Here is a 22,191-nt window from a genome sequence, read left to right on the forward strand (position 1 = left end):
GCCTCTGGACAATCATGAGTTAAGGTTTTTAGTGAGATAATGGGGTGAGGAGTTAAGAAGGGGTCAGCCTATTGAATGGTGTTGTGGGTGGGGTTTCAGGGCCATTTGTGGAGTGATTCAGAATCCATTTTAGTGTGTTTTGGCTGTGAGATCGGTTCCCACCCCCCTCCCTTGGAATTTGGTTTGTTAGGTGTCGGCTTTGTTATGGCGGGAAAGAACGGTTGCAGTCGTTGTCTTTTGCAGCTTGAGGTTCTCTCCCTTCCAATACATGGCTTAGGCTGATTATACCCTACTGGGGTCAGCGGCAACCATCTAAACAGGTGGGCCTCACATCGTGTCATTAGGGTGGGAGGTGGATACCTTGACGATGGTAATGGGCTGACTGCTCGCCACCAATTTGGAAGATCTGAATGAGTGTGCAGATAGTGATATTGCTTATTGGGGCCGTTCTTTCTGTGCCACCATACTATGTCTATTATTTTCTTCTTCTACCTTTACTTAGTTTGTTGAAAACCTAAATAGTAGGTTAAATAGTTAAATAGTTTATAATTCAATAAAGCTGACCTTTCTTTCCCCTTAAGTAAGTCTCCTTGTCTTTATTTCATTATGGTTAAAGTGTTAAGATGTTGGTAGGAGGGAGCACATATCAGACGACAGGGAGTTTATTAATGTTTCTTCTCGACTCCAGCACCGGAGCAAATCATTATTGCTCCGGAGAGGAGACAGCTCATCCGAAAATCAGCTGACTTCCTGGACGCTTTCACTGCTCCTTTCGAAGCAGTGAAACTAGTGCGTATGCATGACCTACATGTCACGCATGCGCACAAGAGCCTCGACGTCCAGCGGAAGAAGCCGGACAGGGGCTCCCACAATCAAGCTCCAAAAATACTGTATTTTTGGAGCTTCATGAATTATGTCCCCACACTAATGTATGGGGACAGCGGCCCATTTCGCAAGAGGAAGGTAGGCAGGAGATATCTGTTATACTAGTGTATGGGGACAGCGGGCCATTCCACCAGAGGAAGGTAAGTAGGAGATATCTGTGATACTAGTGTATGGGGAAAGGGGGCCATTCCGCCAGAGGAAGGTAAACAGGAGATATCTGTGATACTAGTGTATGGGGACAGTGAGCCATTCCGCCAGAGGAAGGTAAGCAGGTGATATCTGTGATACTAGTGTATGGGGACAGCGGGCCATTTCGCCAGAGGAAGGTAAGCAGGTGATATCTGTGATACTAGTGTATGGGGACAGCGGGCCATTCCGCCAGAGGAAGGTAAGCAGGTGATATCTGTGATACTAGTGTATGGGGACAGCGGGCCATTCCGCCAGAGGAAGGTAAGCAGGAGCTATCTGTGATACTAGTGTTTGGGGACAGCGGGCCATTCCGCCAAAGGAAGGTAAGCAGGTGATATCTGTGATACTAGTGTATGGGGACAGCGGGCCATTCCGCCAGAGGAAGGTAAGTAGGAGATATCTGTGATACTAGTGTATGGGGACAGCGGGCCATTCCGCCAGAGGAAGGTAAGCAGGTGATATCTGTGATACTAGTGTATGGGGACAGCGGGCCATTCCGCCAGAGGAAGGTAAGCAGGTGATATCTGTGATACTAGTGTATGGGGAAAGCGGGCCATTCCGCCAGAGGAAGGTAAGCAGGAGATATCTGTGATACTAGTGTATGGGGGCAGCGGGCCATTCCGCCAGAGGAAGGTAAGCAGGAGATATCTGTGATATCTCCTACTTTACCTTCTTGATGAATGGCCCAATAACTTAATTTTTACAATTGCAGCTGAAAATGTTAATTTTCATCTGCTTTTGTAAAAATTAAGTGATGATGAATAGGCCCCAAAGTACCATCCAACCAGCTCCTAATTGTCATTTTTAAAACACGGTCTGTGACATGGCAGTTAGGAGCTGCTTGGCTGGTACTTTATCTTCGTTCACTTTATCTCAATCCAAGGCTTAGTAAACAGACCCCTCAATGCTCTAACCTGCACAAGAACAGCATTCTCCTGCAGTAGAAAATCTGGGAGGCATGCCCTGTTTACTGTAGCTCTGCCTTGAAGGGGGCATGATATGACCGTACCCTATTTTCGTGCATGTGACGCCACCATGCACACAATTTGTTCCTGTTCTCCAACTTCAAAATTTGGGAGGTATGACATTGAAATTTATGCCTACAAAGAATAATGGTTCCACTGCTGTAAAATAACAACTTGGATGTTTAAAATGTGTTTTGATAGACTGTACAGAGGTGCATTTATCTACACAGGTACTATTATGTACTTTTAATAAAGTTGTTTCAACTTTTTAGTAAATTGTAAAATGTTGTATTTAATGCAGCCTTATTTAGTAAATAAAAGAGTAAATAAAAGAATACCTTGTTCGGTGGCGCATTTTCACATACAAATGCTTCATAGGGTTTAGGAAATTCTGGAGCATTATCATTCCTGTCCAAAACTTTAATCGTCACGGGAACTGCATTTGCGTAACTATTGTGAGCTGTAAACAGCAGAATATTGGTATTAGTTTCAAACTATGGAAAACAAAATCTTATTGTGAAATAGAAACATTCTACCTGAAAAATAGAGACAAGACCAGATCACAGAAAGTTATCTTAATTAAGAACTGTAATTCTTTAACAAGAAATTGACATAGTATGTATACAAATTCTATTCGCATATTTTATGTGGATAAACACTAAAGTATGAAGTTTTTCCATGTTTTGAATTTCCATTTTCTCTGATTTGAAGTAAATTCAAACAATTTGATGGAAAAAGCTTCTAAATATTGTGATGTTCTTAAATGGATTTTTGAAATCAGATATCTCATTCTAATCATAGTATTCATTAGACCTCCTAGGCTCCATGGAGGTGGGAAGAGAGGCCAAACCAACAGGTTGCCTAGTGCCCCACAGGGTGTTAATTTGGCTCTGAATCTAAAATTAGTGTCTTGAGACACAAGCCACTAGGGGGTGTCTGGCACACTCCAAAGTTTCTACTATTGTTTTCAGTCTTCTCCACTCACTTCCTGCTCTCTCTTCTCTCTTTGCATGCTCATCCTTCTGGACCTGCAGGTGTGTCCTCATACATCTGACCTCAATATACTATGCAGCACAAACTGCCTGCCCGTCTTTTTTGCTGAAAATGTGTTTTAGGTGCAATGAGACTCGGATGCTTTAGGAGACTAACCGACACTCAGCTCCTTTTTTCTGGGAGGGGGTAGCCAGGCTTTTATGGTGGGGGGGTCAAGGCGAGGTAGAAGGAGGTGGGGCACTGCAATGATGCAGCATTGGGGGTGGAGCAGGAGGCGTGAATGTGTGATCGCTGCATTGTTGCCCCGCCCCCTCTTCCAATGCCGAGATTAACAGCATTGTGAAGCAGGAGGCCGGGCCACGATAACGTGATTCACCGGCCTCCCCTGCTGCGGGGGTGTATGTATGGGGATGCGTAGGGGTCTGGCGCGATGCGGAGGGATACAAGGGGGTGGCAGCACCTGGGATATTTGCCTACTTTTCCGTAGGGCTGGGAGCGCCACCCGATTTGCGGGGGACTCGATTAATTTGATATGCGACACTTGTATATCTGTGTGCGACTGAGTCTGCATACGAAGGAATGTGAAACTTGGAGTGGCTGCCGCTGCATCACAGCACTTCGTATACAAATTAAGAAACTCATTCGCACACATATATACAAGTGTTGCATATTAAATTAAACAGCGCAGTCTTCTGATGCATCCTAGTCACATTACATTGCGATTAAGATGCATTTTCGGCAAAAAAGATGCCTGGCGCTAGCAGAGTAGCATGGGACCAATGATGTAAGAGGACACATCTGTATCTGCTTTAACGGACAGCTTTGGAAGTCACTTAAATAATGTTTGTTTTAGATGCGTTTGGTACAGAATGCCAGCGCTTGGGATCCTGGCAGTCAGAATCGCGACAGAAAGAGGTAAGTATACTCTTCTTCCCCTACCCTTAACCCTCCCTCCCCGCAGCCTAAACCTACCCCCCCAGGGCCTAAACCTAACCTCCCTCCCCGCAGCCTAAACCTACACCCCCCCCAGTGCCTAAACCTAACCTCCCTCCCCGCAGCCTAAACGTAACCTTCCCCCCTAGTGCCTAACCCTCCCCCTTGTGTCTAACCCCTAACCCTCCCCCTATCCCCAATTGTTACTGTTGGAATGCCGGTGTTTGGGATGCCGATGGCGGGATTCTGACTAGTGTTGGGATTCCTGCAATGGCATTCTGAGCACCGACATCCCGAATGCCATAATAGTGACCATATCCCGTTTTGACATTGTCTGCCCTGATGCTTCTGTCTTTTATATAAACCCTAGAAAGAGCAATCTAGCTATGGGTGACACCAATACTTTTGAATGTGTTCCATAATGGAATGCATGACAGTAATTAAAGGCAATATATACCTAGCTATGGGTCTCCTGTCATCCAAGCAACTTATTCGTTTTATAATCAAATAAGGTCAGAGAATGTTCAGCAGATCAGTTAAAGCTAAATAATTCACTCGTCACTTATGAACGATTTATTCTCAGATTTTGAATGCAGAAAGCACTGGGCAATACAGCTGCACACTTTCCATTGCTTTTTGAAAAGGGACTTAGATAATAAATTCACTCCATCTGGGGAATACGTACAGGCTTCAGTTGCTATCACAGAGATGTTGTGCCAAGCGATTTCCTCTCTATCCAAAGCCTTTGTGGTTTTGATGACACCATCATCTTGGATGTTGAAAAATCTGTCAAGGTCAGTGTTCCGATCGATTGAATACCTAAAGAGGATGGTCGCAGAGTAATTAGACAAGAAAATTACTAAGCAGCCTGATGCTCAAGTGTTAGATATTAAAGATTCATTTGAGAGTAGTTTCCCAGCAGCACGCATGGCAAAATCAGAATATTAATGGAATCTATCAAACAACTTTTAAAAGGAAATTTAGCTTCATCATTTATTCATGTCTGCATGTAGGGAACATTTGCTACATCAGGATCCTCTTTCCTTGCTATTAATGTAGAAAAATAATAACGTAATGCCAAATACAAGATATTGCAGACTAGACTATGAGCTGCTATTGTACTTGATGCTCTCACTCCTGAAATTCTCTTTTTTTTTTTCATAGTGCATATGATCACTTTTTAGCCGCTGCTTTGAAGAACAAGTCATTGGGAAAAAGTTATACCTTGCCCACCCCCTGGAGAACAGGTTTTGGAGATTAACCCAAGCAAGTGCCTCATCTTCTTTGGTCCAATTTGGGAATGTAGAGACCATAGACAGATGGCTCGGGGCAGACTACTAGTAAGAGCTGATTGGGAAACCCATAGATAGGACTAGATTTATATTTCCTTCCCCTATCCTAAGTTTTTACTATGCCACTTCCATCTATCTCTACAGTTCTCTGATCTGTATGGCCCAAATGTAATAGGCTCCAATTTGTTGGCCTCGCCGCGATTCCGGTGATATAGTTGCTAGATTTAAAGTGGCAATTGTTTGAAGGCAAAATCAGGTTGATTATGCCTTAAAGCCAATTGGCACTTTAAACCTAACAACTACTGTATATAGCCGAAATTGCACTAAAAACAGCAAATCAGAGCCTTTTACAATTGAGTCTTTAAGTTAAACATATTCTACCATTTGAAAGATACATTTTTAATAAAGGTGGTCCAAGGAAAGCTTACACCCTAATGGGGATGTATCAAATCTTTTAAAGACAGGTGGAGTAATTGCCCATTAGTCACCAATCTGCTTCTACCTATCGTTTTATAGAATGTACTTAGCTAAAAGCTGATTGGTTGCTTTGGGAAATGCCCCCTCTTGTATAAAACCTTCTAGAGAGGACATCTCCCCCTATGTGCCCATGTAAAATACATTGCTAACATTTTTGGCCATTCAAATGATGGGCAGAGAAGCTATGGTCAAAACAGGATAAGCTGTGAGCTGATTTAACTGTTGAAGTTAGCACAAATGAATGTAGTTTGTATTATTGTTTTGTGGGATGGTTATCTGTGACACTGCCTGAAGGGAAAAGTCCAGGTTTGGTGATTAGAGACAGGCAGTGTCATAATTTATATTAAGGTTGCATTGATGTTCAGAAATAAATTGTAGAGCTGTGCTTACTTCATGAAATAAGGCTACAACCAGCACAATTACTCTATGATGCATGTAAAAAAGGTATTAGTATTGATATAAAGTTAGTATTTTTATATTATTATGTGCAGGGTCTACTCATTTTCCTGCTGTATATGCAGCAGTGACCTCCACCGAGTTAGGAGTGCAGAGAGGTAGGGGCAGTTACTAGGTATTCCAGTCCAATAAGGCATGGATAACCAAGCCTCCTTGGCGTGCGAAGCAGCGACTCGCTGATACAGTAGCAGGCCCAGCTGATTATTATTATTATTATTATTATTATTATTATTAATAATAATTATTATTATTATTAACCTTTATTTATAAAATGCCACAGAGGGGAAACGACAAGACAGTACAAGGTACAACAGTACAATACAGTAAACAAATAATACTACAACTCTCAACACAGCAACTGAAAGCTTGGGTGGGTAATAGGGTGCAAGGGGTTTATTCAGTGCAAGCTGTAACTTGTGCCCATAAGAGTGGGCACAACTAAAAGATTTAGAGCAACTGAAAGGGGTGTGAAGAAAATGATGGAGTGGAGTCTAGGGGCAGAAAGCACAAGGAGGAGGAGGACAGTGTAGCTGGTGAGCAAGAGTAATAGGTAATGAGAACCAGAGGAAGAGGGCCCTGTTACTTAGAGCTTGCAATCTAAAGGGAAGGGGGCAGACAAACAGTACACATGAGGTGATCCAGTGTAAGGGAATCTGAGGGCAAGAAGCAAGATTGGGAGAGAAGGATGGAAGATAAAAAAGAATGCAGTACTATATACTACATGGGGAAATGGTTATGCAGAGGACTATGGCCCTCATTCAGAGGAGGTCGCAAGAAGCGATCGCTCTCTTTGAATGAGGGCGGCCGCTTCTTTTTTTTAGTGCGGCCTCCTGGTCACTAGTTAAGCTGTGGGTGACCACCCACAGCTTAGCGACCGACCAGGTTGATGGTCGCAATGGTCAAGACCATCACCACCATCGGGGCTTGCGACGAGACCCTAAGGTTGGGTCTCAGCAACCGCAAGCCCCAGAGAGCTTCCTGCTCTGATTGAGCAGGAAGCTCCCCACTGACATCTTTGCTGATGTCAGTGGGGCCGCCCCCAAACGGCAAGCGTTCCGTCGGGAATGCCTCCGTTTGGCCGGCCACCCCCCCTGCCCACCTCCCAAATGGAGCGAGCTGTCAATCACCCTCAACAGCTCGCCCCCTTTGGTGCGAGACCCATAGCGACGGAGCGCCTGTCGCTAGCTGGGTCTCGTGCATGCGGATGTCGGAGCCGGCACCGACGTGCACATGCCCAGTGGGCAAGCATCGACCCGGTTGCGAGCACTCAGCGCTTGTGACCGGGTCTAAATAAGGCCCTATGTTTTTTTATGAACAGGTGGGACCATTTGAAGCTATATCAGGCTAGGGGATAGTCTGATAGAATCAGGGAGACTTTTTCAGTGGTTGGGGGGTACATGGGATAAATCTTGGATTTGGGAGTGTAATGTGGTTACCAGTGGGGAGGAAAGGCAAGGGTCATTGGTTGAGCAGAGAGGGCAGGAACTGGAAGCAACAGGATTGGGCAAGAGTTTATATATGGACAGTAACATAAAGTAAAGGGAGGAGTCAAGAGTGACGTACAGGCAGCAGAGTTGGAGAACGGAGGAGATGGTGATGTTGTCGATGGTGATAGAGAGGTTAGGAAAGGAGGAGACTCTTGATGGAGGAAATACAATGAATTCAGTTTTGGCCATGTTGAGTTTGAGAAAGTGTAAGAACATCCAGGAAGAGATGACTGAGAGGCAAATAGACACCCAGGAGAATAGAAAAGTGGATAGATCAGAGAGGGATTGGAGGACTGCAAAGAAATGAAAGACTTGAAAAAGGATTGTTTAGTGAGTGATGGGAGGAAAATGAAGGCTGAAAGGATGAACTTGAAATTAAGGAAGTCCACCAATGAATGATATTTCCTTCAGTGGTATTCGGCAGTGCATGTCCATTTTTAAAGGAATGAGGTAAATTTGGTGTGCCAAGTTTTGGGTTTAACATGGCAAAACAAAAGAGGTGAGGGCAGGTGAGGGTGTGGTTTTAGAAGAGGCCCCCTGGTTGAGACAGGCTAGGATGGATAGAGGGGAGAGGAGAGTTTCAAGGCAAGAGGACAAACTGGCAAGATCAAGAACATTGAGACTGTATATAATAAGGGTAGATTTTGGCATCGGGAGGGGTGCAGGAGATGAGGAAAGAGCAAAGTAGGGGAGATGGTGGTCAGAGAGTGGTAAGGGAAAGTCGAAGAAGTTAGAGAGAGCACATTGATGGGAAAACACAAGGTCAAGGGATTGACCGAGACAATAGGTGGTTAAGAGGTCCATTGTCTGAGTCCAAAGGAGGAAGAAAGGGCAAGTTGAGTGATGGAAACATGGAGCCTGTAAATACTATGTAAGCAATAAATAAGGCATTAAATATTAGTAAATATTGTGATAAGTAGAAGTCAGTAAGTTAAGCAATAAATAATACAATTCAAGCAGAATAGGAGCAGGTAATCAAGGGCAAGTTGATAGGGAAGCGAGGGAGAGTGCAGGATTGCGAAGTAAACGGGTACAGCAGTCAGGAATGGTGAGCGACGATCTCTTGCACAGGGTAAAAAAAAGATGCTGCAATATGTGAAAACATATTACTAAGAAGGGGAAGTACAACAAAAATCTAATAAAAATCATACAATATATTTTAATCAAATACATTTCAAAATAAGTTTATATTTATACTAAATCTAATTTTAATTATACCACCCCTTTAAAAAGTATTACTCCGATTAAAAGTAGAGAGTTATTATCACTTTCTGATTTCAGTCTTATATATCGTTGACAATGTATTGACCATAACCAGTTCTTTGAATAAGCATCTTGTAGTAATCACATATAACATGTAAATCTTGCGGACTATAGCAGATTATTAAGGGGTTTTCAGTTTTACTGTCTATTATTTCCATGCAATGTCTTCCTGCAGCTTGTTCCTTTTTGCTTTTTAGGTTCCTTCTGTGCTTTTTGAGCTGTCTTAATAACAGATGACTGAGCTGTCACTCATAGTTGTCCTTAGAGATGGCATAGAACTGCTCTCTAGATACAACTGAGCTGGATCATAGAAACATCCAGAAGTTATAAATACAAAGCTAAACACATAGGAATATATTTTCTAAAGTGCATTTTTTTAGAAGTGGAGATGTTGCACATAGCAACCAATCAGATTCTAGCAATTATCTTCTAGAAGGTGTTAGATAAATGATAAGTAGAATCTGATTGGTTGCTATGGGCAATATCTTCACTTATAAAAACCTGCAAACCTGTAAATATACCCGGTAGAGTCTAATAAAAAAAAGTGATATACAGTATTTAGAAAATCCAGCAACGGAACATGTGCAAGCCAGAAAGTTTAATTATCCGAAGGTGGGAAACGCTATTAAACTGTTAGCTAGCCGAGGGCAAGCACATTTTTGTAAATATGTATTAGTGTCTCTGAGCAGCCTATTGGCTGTGTTAATCAATATCATGCCTTATATTTATCATCTAGCAAAGTTTTTGGAAGTCACTGTGATATCTTGATGCAGTACTTTATAATTCTAAATTCTAATGTGTTTCAGCAATATTAAGCACAGTGAGTATACAACTGAGCTATAGGCAATAGAAACTGTGTCCTGAATACGTAAAATAAAACTCAAGGGAAAAAAATATCTCCTAGGCATTGGAATGTCAGCAAAATATATAGAAGACCTTCTTGTGGAAATTCATTTTATAGCCATCGTATGGGACTCGGTCATTTATTAGACTGTGCGCAAATGAAAACATTAATAAAGGGCTGTTTACATCCACAGAAGACACAGCCAACAGGCTGGGGAGATTTGTAACTGACAAGCTCACATTCCGCTAAAACTGAGAAAGAAGTTAAATTCTAAGAAAAAAAAACAAACACAAAAAATTCTAAAAATATTTAGGCCACAAATGACTGATCGCTGAATGTTTGTTATTTTTTATTTCTAAAGTGTGAATTAAATCTGATTTTTCTCTACTATAATATTATAAAGGGATGTTAAAGCTCAAGATTCAGCACATTATCCAGAGCTTCTTTCTTCTTACAGGTGTCTCCATCTCAAGTTCAGTCATCCCTGGCAATTACCACCAGCATCAGGATAGACGATCAATATCTATGCTATTATTATCCCCTATGGCTCTGACATCCAGTGACAGTGGGGACCCAGATAGAGGCACCTGCAGAACTTGTTGGAGAGGAATGCAGACCTGCACTCTCTCCTCTCTGCAATACACTCCAGGCACTAGGATCCAGAGTCAGCCAGAGGTGCGACCTACGACCGGGTGACATCTCTGCACATGCGCAGCCTACTGTGATCCACTGTGTAGCGTGCCACACAGAGTGCTACCTGTTATAGGCATTATAGCCATCACTGTATATTGACCCCCACTATGTATACTGCAAACCGCTGTTTACCGCTGTTACCAATAAATCTGCAAGTCTGGTTATGGTTGTGGGCTAACCCTCCATTGTACACCCACTAGTACTACAGCAGCCGCCCAGTATATAATACACTACTGTAGTCAGTAAGTTGAAGAAAACCAACACATAAAAAATAAAATAGTCATTAAAACTAAATGTAGCTGCTATATATTCAAGCTTCCATTCTTGCTTGTTAAGAACTGATTGTACTAGAGAAGGCAATACTGTACACAGGACTTTTACAAGGGATGTGCAACCATTGCTGATGCACAGGGTACAGGGATGCTGGTCCGTGGGCACATGTCTCCAGCTTGTGGGGTGCCTTGAGAGCATACATGCCTACTCTCCCGGGAATCGCGGGAGGCTCCCGATTTTTTGGGTAATCCCCCACACCCCCGGAAGAGTAGGCATATCTCCCGCATCCCGCACACTTCCTAGTGAAGTGGGCAGGATGGGGAGATTTTACCTGGAATTTCAGGTCCATAGGGAAGGGGCGGGCCTAAATGGCGTAAATTGCGTCATTTAGCCCTGCCCCCTCTTTACGGACCCGCAAATCACGGGTGTTTTCTGTAAAGGTAGTGGGGCCTAAAGCCGTCTATCATCTGGCCCCTCCTGCTGCTCCCGGAAATCTGCCCAGGAATGTCGGTAAGTATGCTTGAGAGTTGTGCATGAAGAGGCACAGGGAGCATGCTTAGGCCTTGCCTGGTGCATAGCTTCTTGCTCCTGGCCAGTGGCGGGCTGGGCCGGGGGCAGGGTGCCATCTGCCCCCCGGGCCGCTACAATTTTAAAGATAGGGGCTGGGGGGTGGCTGCAGCTGCACACTGCCTCACATGCCCGGTGGCCAGGAGAGAAGATGCTTCCCAACAGAGGAAAGCGGGACAGTTCCCGATGGGCCGGTCCCAATCTCCCCTCTGCTGGGCTGGCTTATCAATGTGTCAGCAGGCCCGTTTGACACAGCCTGCCAGCTGCTGCACTTCCAGGATTTGCATTCAATTGGAACACAAACTGGAAGCATTTATCTGCTCTGGCTAGCGGCACAGTAGAAGGCTTCACAAGCCCTTCCTGCGCCGCTTAGAGAGCCACCCCTCCGTGCCGGCATTTGCCTCTTTACCGCCTCAAGACACATGGGAGGTGTTCATTACGAGCGCCAGTGCCTGGAGGGGCGCCACCATGGCAGCCCTGTAAGGCACTTCCTCCAGGTGCCTGTGCCAGCTCGCTGGCAGCAGATAACTGCTGAATCTCTACTCCCTGCAAGATTGCTGTGGTGACGGTGCTGTTGTCTGTCTGAGGAGCTCTGAATAGGAGTGGAAACAAGAAGACTGCTTAAGGTAAGTTACATATGCATGCTGTGGGACCATAGATGGGGGAGGGGTGTGTGTGTGTGTGTATGTATATGTGTGTGTACAGTATGTGTGTCTACAGTGCGTGTGTATGTGTATGTGTATATATGTGTGGGTGTGTGTATATGTGGGTGTGTGTGTTTGAGGGAGCAAATCTATTCATGAGGGAGAAGGAGAGTTATCTAATTTGAGGTACAGCTTTAATCAGGAATGTGGGGAGTCACATCTGGGGTAGGAATTTTAATAATGGAGGTTTGGGTCAGTTAAATCTGGGGTCTAATTTAAAAAGGGGGGAGGGGCAGATATTTAATGAGCAAGTAGAGGCGGCCAGATTGTGGATCAGGTTCTATGTCTAATTATTGTATAGAGGTCACTGTTATGGTCTCTATATTGAAGAGAGAACATGACTAGTATACATTCTGTTTTTTCAGATGAGGCTGGTGGGTTATGTATTTGTTTATATCTCTTTCATATAACAAGTTTGTTCTATTGCTATTTAACCCACAACTATATTAGATACACCACACCTCTGAGAAATTTATTATGCTATTTTTTCAATCTCAGTTATTTGGTAGAAAATCGAGGGCCTTATGCTTGTGTTTGCCCCCCAGGTTTAAAGTTGCCCTGCTCCTGGCACTTGTTCTGGCACCACATGTACAGGTGTTGGAGGTGCCACCCAAGGGCAAGACTGCTCCTTGCTAGACTGTCTAGATAGATACAATATATGGTAAGTGCAAATAAAATAATATGACTTTGAGAATTAGTTGTTGATTGCAATATTGATATGTAAACAGTCACAAAAAAAGATAAATTTTAGTCAACCCATGTTAATTAACAGGACTACGGGAAAGACGTTTTCCAAAATATGGCAGCTTTAAGTGGGCAACAAGTACATTCTTTTCTAACTAGAGAGCTTGAGTATTTACCTGGCATGAGGTAGGTACATCTAGTGTACAATTCTTATGAACTGAATTTGATATAATATTTAGAGAAAAATGAAATATATTTCCAGATAATAAATTAACAAAGCCTTACAGAGACCATTGATACCAATGGAAAATGGGCTGTTCATTCATAAGCAATCTAGAGAAAACTCATGCCCTATTCTTTACTGGTTTCATTTAGGGATCGGTGATACGGATTTCTTACTCCAGTGAGCTCTATTCACAGCAGGGTGATATAAGTGAGGTACAATAATATGTTCAGGAGACCTTGGTATTTAATTTTCTTCCTTTTACTTATAACTTTCCACATATTGTACTTTTTCTGTCTAGGAAGCAAAAGAAATTTGAAAGTTTGAAACCTAGCTCTTGATATTTTCTCTGATAGGAAAGCTCTGTCAGTTGCTATTGAAGTCTATGGATTTATGGCTTTATGTGGCAGTTTACTGTGGATAATTTTTTTTTTTTAACTATTTGTGCACCATATTGAATTGTGATTTTTGTGCCCCCAGAAGAAGCAGATATTTCTTACGGTGATATATTGAATTAATCACTGATTTTTAAAAATATATACGTTTTTTTATGATTCCTAAATATACTCTGTTTTTGGACTTGGTTGCCCTGAACTACAAAATAAATGATTTCTGGAACCCCTGGAGCTCTCCACACCCCGATAAATAACATCCTAACTTGAAGATTTCATCATTGCTCTGTCGTGGAGACAGCTAATTCGAAAATCAGCTGTCTCCCCAAACTTAGCACTGCCGCTAGTGCGCCTGCGTGAACTAGAGTTCACGTAGGCGCACAATAGTTCGACAGGGGCGGAGGGATCCAAAAGAATGTCTACTCGCAACCCGGGACTCCTTCCGGGTTGCGGGAGCAAACGCCATCTAAAGATGGCGAATGCTCCCGCAGTTAAGATCCGAAAATATTGTATCTTTTGAGCTTGATGAATTTAGGTCCCCATACTAGTGTATGGGAACAGCGGGCCACATCTGTTTTATCTCCCGTGTTACCTGTATGATGAATGGCCCCAAAACGTAATTTCTACAAAGGTAGATGAAAATGTGCATTTTCACCTACTTTTGCAGAAATTACGTGATAATGAATAATAGACACCTTAGTCTGTTTTAAAGTTTTCATCAAAGTCATTTTGATATCAGAAGTTGCTCTTTTAACACTTAGGGGCCTATTCATCAACACTAAAATAACGTTTTTAATAGAGATGAGCGGTTCGGATTCTGTGGAATCCGAACCGCTCCGAACATTGGGGATCCGAGTCCACCCGAACCCTGTTCGGGTGTTCACCGCCTGACTCGGATCCCCGTTCGGGGCCGAACGGCGGCCGCCTGATGTCGGATTCTCACTAGAGAATCCGACATCAGGTCTCCTCGCGTGTAGGGCAGAGCGCAGTGATAGCGCTCTGCCCTACACAGACACAGACACACAGCCGCCAGCGGCAGCTGTGTGTTTGTTACAGCAGCCAATGAGAGTCACACAGACTCTCATTGGCTGCTGCACGGAGGGAGCCGGCTGGAGCTCACACATGAGCTCCGTCTTCCGGCTCCCTCCTCAGCGTGTGACAGAGCGGACGGCGCGGGAGCGGGGATACAGGTAAGTTTTATTTTTTTTATTTTTTTACTTGTCAAAGGTCCGGGGGCGCTACTGGGGGGGGGGGTCTGCACTACTGGGGGGGTCTGCTACTGGGGGGGGGCTATACTACTGGGGGGGCCATACTACAGAGGGGCCTGCTACTGGGGGGGCTATACTACTGGGGGGGGGTCTGCACTACTGGGGGGGGGGTCTGCTACTGGGGGAGGCAATACTACTGGGGGGGCCATACTACAGAGGGGCCTGCTACTGGGGGGGGCTATACTACTGGGGGGGGGTCTGCTACTGGGGGGGCCATACTACTGGGGGGGATCTGCACTATTGGGGGGCCATACTACAGAGGGGCCTGCTACTGGGGGGGGGCTATACTACTGGGGGGGTCTGCACTACTGGGGGGGGTCTGCTACTGGGCAGGGCTATACTACTGGGGGGGTCATACTACAGAGGGGCCTGCTACTGGGGGGGGCTATACTACTGGGGTGGGTCTGCTACTGGGGGGGCCATACTACTGAGGGGCCTGCTACTGGGGGGGGCCATACTACTGGGGGGGCCTACTACAGGGGGGGCCATACTACAGGGGGGGCCCATACTACAGGGGGGGCTACTACTGGAGCAGCCTACTACTGGGGGGGGCCTGCTACTGGGGCAGCCTACTACTGGGGGAGCCATACTACTGGGGGGGCATACTACTGGGTGGCATGCTAATGGGGGGCATACTACTGGGGGGGCCTGCTAATGGGGGACATACTACTGGGGGGGCCTGCTAATGGGGGGCATACTACTGGGGAGCATTCAACTGGGGGCACTGCATAGTGGACCGTACTACTAAGGGGACTGCATAGGGGGCACCACTGCTGGGGGACATTGTGTAAGGGACACCGCTACTGTGGGCATTGTGTAAAAGGGTCACTACTGTGGGCATTGTGTAAAAGGGGCACTACTGTGTGTCGTAACATAAATAAGAGACACTACTTTATGGTGTAATGTGAATCAGGCCCTATGTGCGGTGTAATGCTAATAAGATTGTGCACTGTGACTCCTAGGGCCGTAGCCCACTTTGTAAACAAGTACTGTGACTCTGCTGGCCGTACCCCACTGGGTGGGTGCACTGCTTTTCATTTCTGCCACTGCTGTGTGGCAATGTGTCATAGATGTGCTTTATACTGTGGTGTCTGTGTCGTTGTGCCGCTGCTTTGTCGCTTAGTAACCAGTCAGCTCACTGCAACCTTTGGCCAATAATGTTGAAAACAATATTATAAGCTGTGATATGGTCTAAATTGACTGGAAATTAATGTTATTGAGGTTAATAATACTCTAGGAAGAAAAAAAAGACCAATTTATGTGATTTTAGCTTTTTTTGTCAATTTTTGTAAAAAAATCCAAATCCAAATCCAAATCCAAATCCAAAGCCAGTCACCGCAGTTTGGCAAATCCAAATCCAAATCCAAAGCCGGACGACGAATTAGAACCAAATCCAAATCCAAATCCGGCAAAAATGGTCCGGCGCACATCCCTAGTTTTTAAGGACATTTTCCTTAAATAACGTTATTTTGGTATTCATGAACAGACTTAACACAGGAGATATCACTGTGGGGGGGGGTCGGGGGGGGTACGAAACTTACCGCATCTGTAGGCAGTGCTGCGCATGCGCTGGTTTTACAGATGTAACAGCGCATGCGCAGCACTGTTTCCAGACACGATAAGGTAGTGTAGGCAGGGAAAAGTATCTATTTCCCGAAAAGCTGTCATCGCAAAAATGACAGCTTTTCGGAATAGATACTTATGGAGAGGTGGAATGATGAATTCCACCTATAATTAGCTAGAACTCCATGAGAGTTCTAAAGCTAATTGTCTCCATTGAATTTTTACGTTTAATGAATAGGCCCCTTAAGCTGGCCACACACTAGACCAACTTACATCCAACCAGCCAACTAGTTGATTGGTTGGAATGAAAATCTGGTAAGGAATACAATCAACAATTTGCTCCCAAACACTGGAAAATGGGCCAAAACTGTTGTTTGAACAAATAGTTTAGATCTAACATTTAACAAACTTGTCTGAACGACCATTTTCATCTGTTTTCTGGCATTTGGGAGCAAATTGCTGATCATCATTTACTCCCATACGTTACCAGATTTTCATTCCAACCAATCAACAAGTTGGCTGGTTGTATGTAAGTTGGTCTAGTGTGTGGCCAGCTTTAGGTGTGCTTTGATTTCATACCCTTGCGAAACACATGTACAGTTAAGATTGATAAAATCATAATCTCGCATTTTATATCTGCATGCAAAAGATCCATTTCTCACTTACATACAGTGCCTGCGACATTACTAAAGCTGGGTACACACTATACAATTATCGCGCAAATCAGCCGAAGTTCATATGATTGGCCCGATAATTGAATAGTGTGTATACAGGAGTGTTAGCGGAAAAACAGCTTCAAACTCTCCTGCAATGGTCAGATTAGGAGGTCTGGATTTTATGTCCTGTTCAAATATTCCGATCCACGACCTCCCGGTCCCATTGAAGAGATCACACACTGAGCTAAAAATAACTCAGTACAGGGTGCAGACTGATCGGATAATCGCTCTGTCATGTCAGAGTGATTATCTGATCTGCAACCATCTACCCAGCATAAGAAACAGCCAGCAAAACAAAAAGAGGAAAGATAAGCAGGGGTACCAAGAGGGGGTGGGGAGCAGGTACTAATTAACCGGGCCTGGACTTCTTGGAGAGGCCAGCCGGGGGCCCCAGGAATTCCTGTTAGCCCTACCCCTTGTACAAGAGATTGATCTGAAAACTGACTTACAGAATCTTCGCCGCCTCTGCCCAACTATGCATAGCCCACTGTTGCACAGTCACAACCTCAATAAATGTTAAGTACATGCAAATGCCCCATTAGCAGCCAGTAACATACCATCAACCAGAATGGACATGGGACTGAGTTGCGCAAGGCTCTGAATTGCCCTTACACTCAGCCACAGAGCATGCGCAGTGCTAAAACATTCAAGAACCATTGTCAAAACTGACTAACATTCAGCTTTACAATGACCACATTATGTCATAACCCGGCCCTCTGTGTAAAGTAAACAAAGAGATATTTGAAGGAGTGGGTGTTAATTCATTCCATCGGATGTGTTTTAATTGATTTTTGTAAACACCACACATGCGGGTTGTTTGTCCGTCAATACAAGTAATTGGATAATCAACCTCTGCTCCTGATCATCAATAGCCGGGCAGCCAAATAAACGCCATTTTCACCAAGGAATCCATTAATGAAACAGGAGTTGGGTTCGCTAATCTATAACCCCGTCACTCTGTCTAGTGTGTCAGACCTAAGGTTAACTGCATCAATTTGAAAGATGTAATGTAGTTCATGTTGGCAGTCCTGTATAATCTCAATGGGACATTAAGTGCCTTTCATTTTCATTGTAAGCTCTAACTAAATGATACCAGCTTAACAATCTTGTGACTGAGTGTTTACATTTACTAAGCGGTTTAAGATTTAAGTACCGTGCAAAATACATTGGCTTCGGAGACAGGAGATTTTCTTCAGCAGCGTCTTGCTGTTGTCTGGGTGCATGTGTTATTTATTCATGGTTGCAACTGCGTTTTAATGATTCAGTGCTGCAATTACACTCAGCCCTAGTCTTTGCTCAATGTTGTGGTAACAATGGTCGAGTAATGCAAATGCTATGCGTATAGTAGAGCGTGTCACATGATCCGCAGTCGGGTGCAGACCTGAGCCCTTACAGCAAAGAAAATGTGAATGAGTTTTAAAGTGCATTAGAGAAGAGGGCTTAGAACCCTCTCAAGCTCATTAGTTTGTTCTTCATTGTCTGTTCGTTCGTGTATACGCTGTTTTGTAGGGGATCAGATCAGCGGAAAGTTTGCATCACCCCAAAGTGTTTTAGAAGAAGAGTGCCCTGACTGGCATGGCAGTGTGGGAGAATGTCCTATTTACCGCTGCTTGGCATAGAATAGCAGAGGAAGGGTGAAAGGGTGGTGCGTGCGGCAGTGAAAGTGTTATTACAAGGCCACTGGGGAATAAGGAACAGCATAATGTTTTCCAGAGCTAGATGTGTCCCTGGGGACATGGCCGTGCCCAGGACATGATACAGACACGTCCTTTCTATTTCATCCCATGCCTCCTGTCCCAATCCTCTCTCTCAACAGTTGGGAGGTGGGATGAAACCGATGCAGGATGACTGTATAGTCCAACTCAGCTCTAGGACTATATGCAACTTGTTATCAATGAATTAATTTGAACATGAAATACTACATGTTATGGGTAAAGAAGGACTCAGTATGGGGGAGAGAGTTTATCAAATGAAATAAAATGTACTGTAAGTAGAGTCATGATGTTTTTAGAGAGATAAATTACTAAAAAGTATATGATATTTAAAATATGATATACAGGTGACAGTACAGATCACGATTATTATTATTTTTGACATTGCTCATCACTGGTGAAAATAATATAATACATAGGTAATGTTAATTTAGAATGAGGGAGTATTAACACTACAGGACCTGGGGGAGAAGGGTAAAACTGCTGAGTCCCACTCCCAAAGTAGCCTTCTCCCAAAAAGCTGAGAATGCTGATTATACTGAGCCTGCGCAAATCTAGCACGTATGCTGTGAAGGCCCTCCAGTAATTGGTGTTTTGGAAAACAGTGATGTTCCAGCTCTGACGCGTATATATAATAATAAATAATAGGGGTGCATTAACCAAAAGGATGTAAGGCTGCCAATGTTTAAAGGGTAACTAAAAAGTGTCATAATGTGTATCCGCATCTAAAAGGAGTGTACATCAATCCACAGCTTATCACCTGTGTAGCTGCCGACTGCTGTGTCTCCATGTGGAGGGTATGGTGGGATGTGTCACTGAGATGTGATGTCACAGCCCACCACCAAAATTCAAATCAGACAGAAGATACTTGCACCAAACCTCTCATCATCTGCTCAGGCAATGTTTCCCAAGCTCGGTCCTCAAAGCACACTAACAATCCAGGTTTTTAGGATATCCATAATTAAGCACAGGTGACTTAATTAGTACCTCAGACAGTTTGATTATACCATCTATGCACGAGCATAGATATCCTTAAAACCAGGATTGCTAGTGTGCCTTGATGCCATGTTTGGGACCCCTGTGCTAAGGCAACAAGCTGTAGGATATGTTCTACAGTAGTGTACAGCTCACAAAGGGAAACCTAGTTCTCCAACTGAGCTTACTCCAGCCCTTGGTGCAATATATAACTAAGTATTGTGTTTTCCAGACTTTTTTCCCCTCTACATCTTCACTAGAACAATAAACTCTCTGGGCAAACGTCTTTGACTTTTATATATTTAGTTACTTACATATTTCATATAAAAAAATTTATTTACATAAATACATCTGAAATAGCTGGGTTTTGGGAACAGAAATATCATAAGATCCACACCTTATAGCAGTGCTCGCTGCATCAGGGTCTTTAGCATGGACTCTGCCGACTATAGTGTCCGCCGGCGCATTTTCATACACTTCTAAAGTATAACTTGGTTCCAAAAATATTGGTGGTTCATCAGCATCTTCTATTGAGATCTTCACAGTGGCAGTATCCTTGAAAGGCCCTCTGCTGAAGTATCGGGAATCTATGTGGACATTGGCTGCCTCAACCTTCATACTGTAGAACTTCTTCATTTCGTAATCCACCGTCTAAAGCAATAGAACGTAAGATACATTACACAGTACAGCGTTGGACAGTAGGTCGTACAGCTAACAAATGTTATTATATACAGTAGGAAAATGAGTTTGAACGATTTGGACACAAAAAGCCTGGGTACAGGTTAGACTAATACATTCCTATTAATTAATATGAGCTGCAGAACATATGTGCTACTGTATTTGCAGGATGTTATTTAAACCTTAAAAGGCAACCAGCAAATACACAAGTAAGTAACATATATATTTTTTTATCTGGATAATATTCATGGAAATGCAGTCTATGAATTATTTAGTAACAAGTGAACCAATGATAGCATTGACACTAGTAGGACAGTGAGTTGATTGGCTGCTCTCTCTGTGATAACTAGGGGTGTGCGCCGACCCCCGTGTTTTGGTTTTGGTTCTGGATCTGTATCTCCTTAAAGGTTTTGGATCTGGATTTGGTTTTGAAAAACCACCCTCAAGTGTTTTGGTTTTGGATCTGAATAAAAAAATAGATAAAAAGTTTTAAAAACAGCTAAAATCATGTAATTTATGCAATCCAAAACCCGAAATTCGGATTTAAAATCTGAATTCCGAACCACAAAAAGATTTACACGGATCTCCTCAGGAGATTAGAACTGCGACTCACCCGGATTCACCCGGATTCACGAAATTCGGGTGGATTCGGATTTCTGGAGAACCAAACCACACATCTCTAGTGATAACACTGGTATCTAGAAGATTAATTATTAGGAACTTTATAGTTCATACCACAGAAGACCTGATTCTGAGCCACATGTATGGGTGTCGCAATTCTTTCCTCTTCCTTCCACACCAACTGCCACCCCAATAGCTGCCAAACATCACCGGCCGGGATTCACTGGCAGTTGGTGTGGCTCCCCTATTTGAAATTTGGACTGTGCTGCAGCCTCATGTCTGGAGCCTCCACTAATTATTAAAATAACTGCAGCTGTTCCAGCCCCATCCCTGGTGCTGGAGACCTGAATGAAGTCATACTGATCTCTGCATACGCTCACCACTGAACTGACTGCAACCTTTTCTACACTCCGACAATACACCCATACATAATTGTACTGAATGCAAATGCTGTGTTGCCAATCAGGAATGCACATTCACAGTATATGAGAAGTGACTGAGATGTGTCTGCCTCAAATTTTGCTATAAATTGCGAATATAGGCTGCAACACATGAGCAGTTTGCTAAAAAAATCACACAATCCGTCCGCGTTCAGAATTGCTTGCTACTCTGAATCAGGCCCAAAATGTGTAAGCATCAGCTGCACCTCTGAGTTTAATATTCTCCTGGAAAATGCTACTGTATGTGATCAATTAGACCCCTGATACAAACCGTGGGCAACAAAAATCTAAAATAGCAACCACTCTATATTTAGGGGCATATGCAGTTAGCCACGGGGTTTAGTGCCACATCCCTGTGCATTACGCCCCAGAGGGTGCACAATGAAGATTTTTCCTCAGCCTCAGGAGCTGCAAGGAAATATCCACGTTAAATGCACCCACTGGGGCTTATCGCACGGGGAAACCCATAGATTCTAGCACTTAAAGTGGAATCTATGGGTTTGATTAACGCTACACGCAGGTTTACAATGTTGGGGAATTGACTAATATTTTAATAGCTCTGGGCCTTAAACCCCAAGCTTTACCTGAGCGATAAACACTGCGCACTAATTGAGTCTGTTCTGCAGTTATTGGTTTATTATTTGGTATGTTTTATATTAGTTTACCTTTTTAAGTTTCACAACGCCCTCCTGAGTTTGATAATCGGTTGTGATTTCAAATATTTCTGCCCCATCTCCATCAAGTATACGGTACTTTATGGAGGCATTTTCTTCCAAGTCTGGATCTTTGGCTTTTAGTCGTCCAACCTCATCACCTGGAACTGCTGCTTCTGACACTGACATAGGGTACGAACCTGTGTATATACATTAATTTATATGAAACTATGCTGCTATTATAC

General features: G+C 43.7%; 1 protein-coding gene across 1 annotated transcript in view; it reads right to left on the bottom strand.

The window, feature by feature from the left end:
- CDH11 (cadherin 11) overlaps positions 1-22,191 on the bottom strand; it is a 164,092-nt gene that overhangs the window by 13,231 nt on the left and 128,670 nt on the right. Inside the window, exons 6-9 of the mRNA XM_088451281.1 lie at positions 21,959-22,146; positions 19,952-20,205; positions 4,651-4,784; positions 2,378-2,499 (exon numbers count right to left, since the gene is read on the bottom strand). Coding sequence (XP_088307407.1) covers positions 2,378-2,499; positions 4,651-4,784; positions 19,952-20,205; positions 21,959-22,146 — 698 coding nt within the window. The remainder of the gene's footprint in view (positions 1-2,377; positions 2,500-4,650; positions 4,785-19,951; positions 20,206-21,958; positions 22,147-22,191) is intronic.

The sequence above is a fragment of the Taudactylus pleione genome, unplaced genomic scaffold, assembly GCF_031769625.1.
Source record: "Taudactylus pleione unplaced genomic scaffold, aTauple2 ptg000545l, whole genome shotgun sequence".
Taxonomy (NCBI): domain Eukaryota; kingdom Metazoa; phylum Chordata; class Amphibia; order Anura; family Myobatrachidae; genus Taudactylus; species Taudactylus pleione.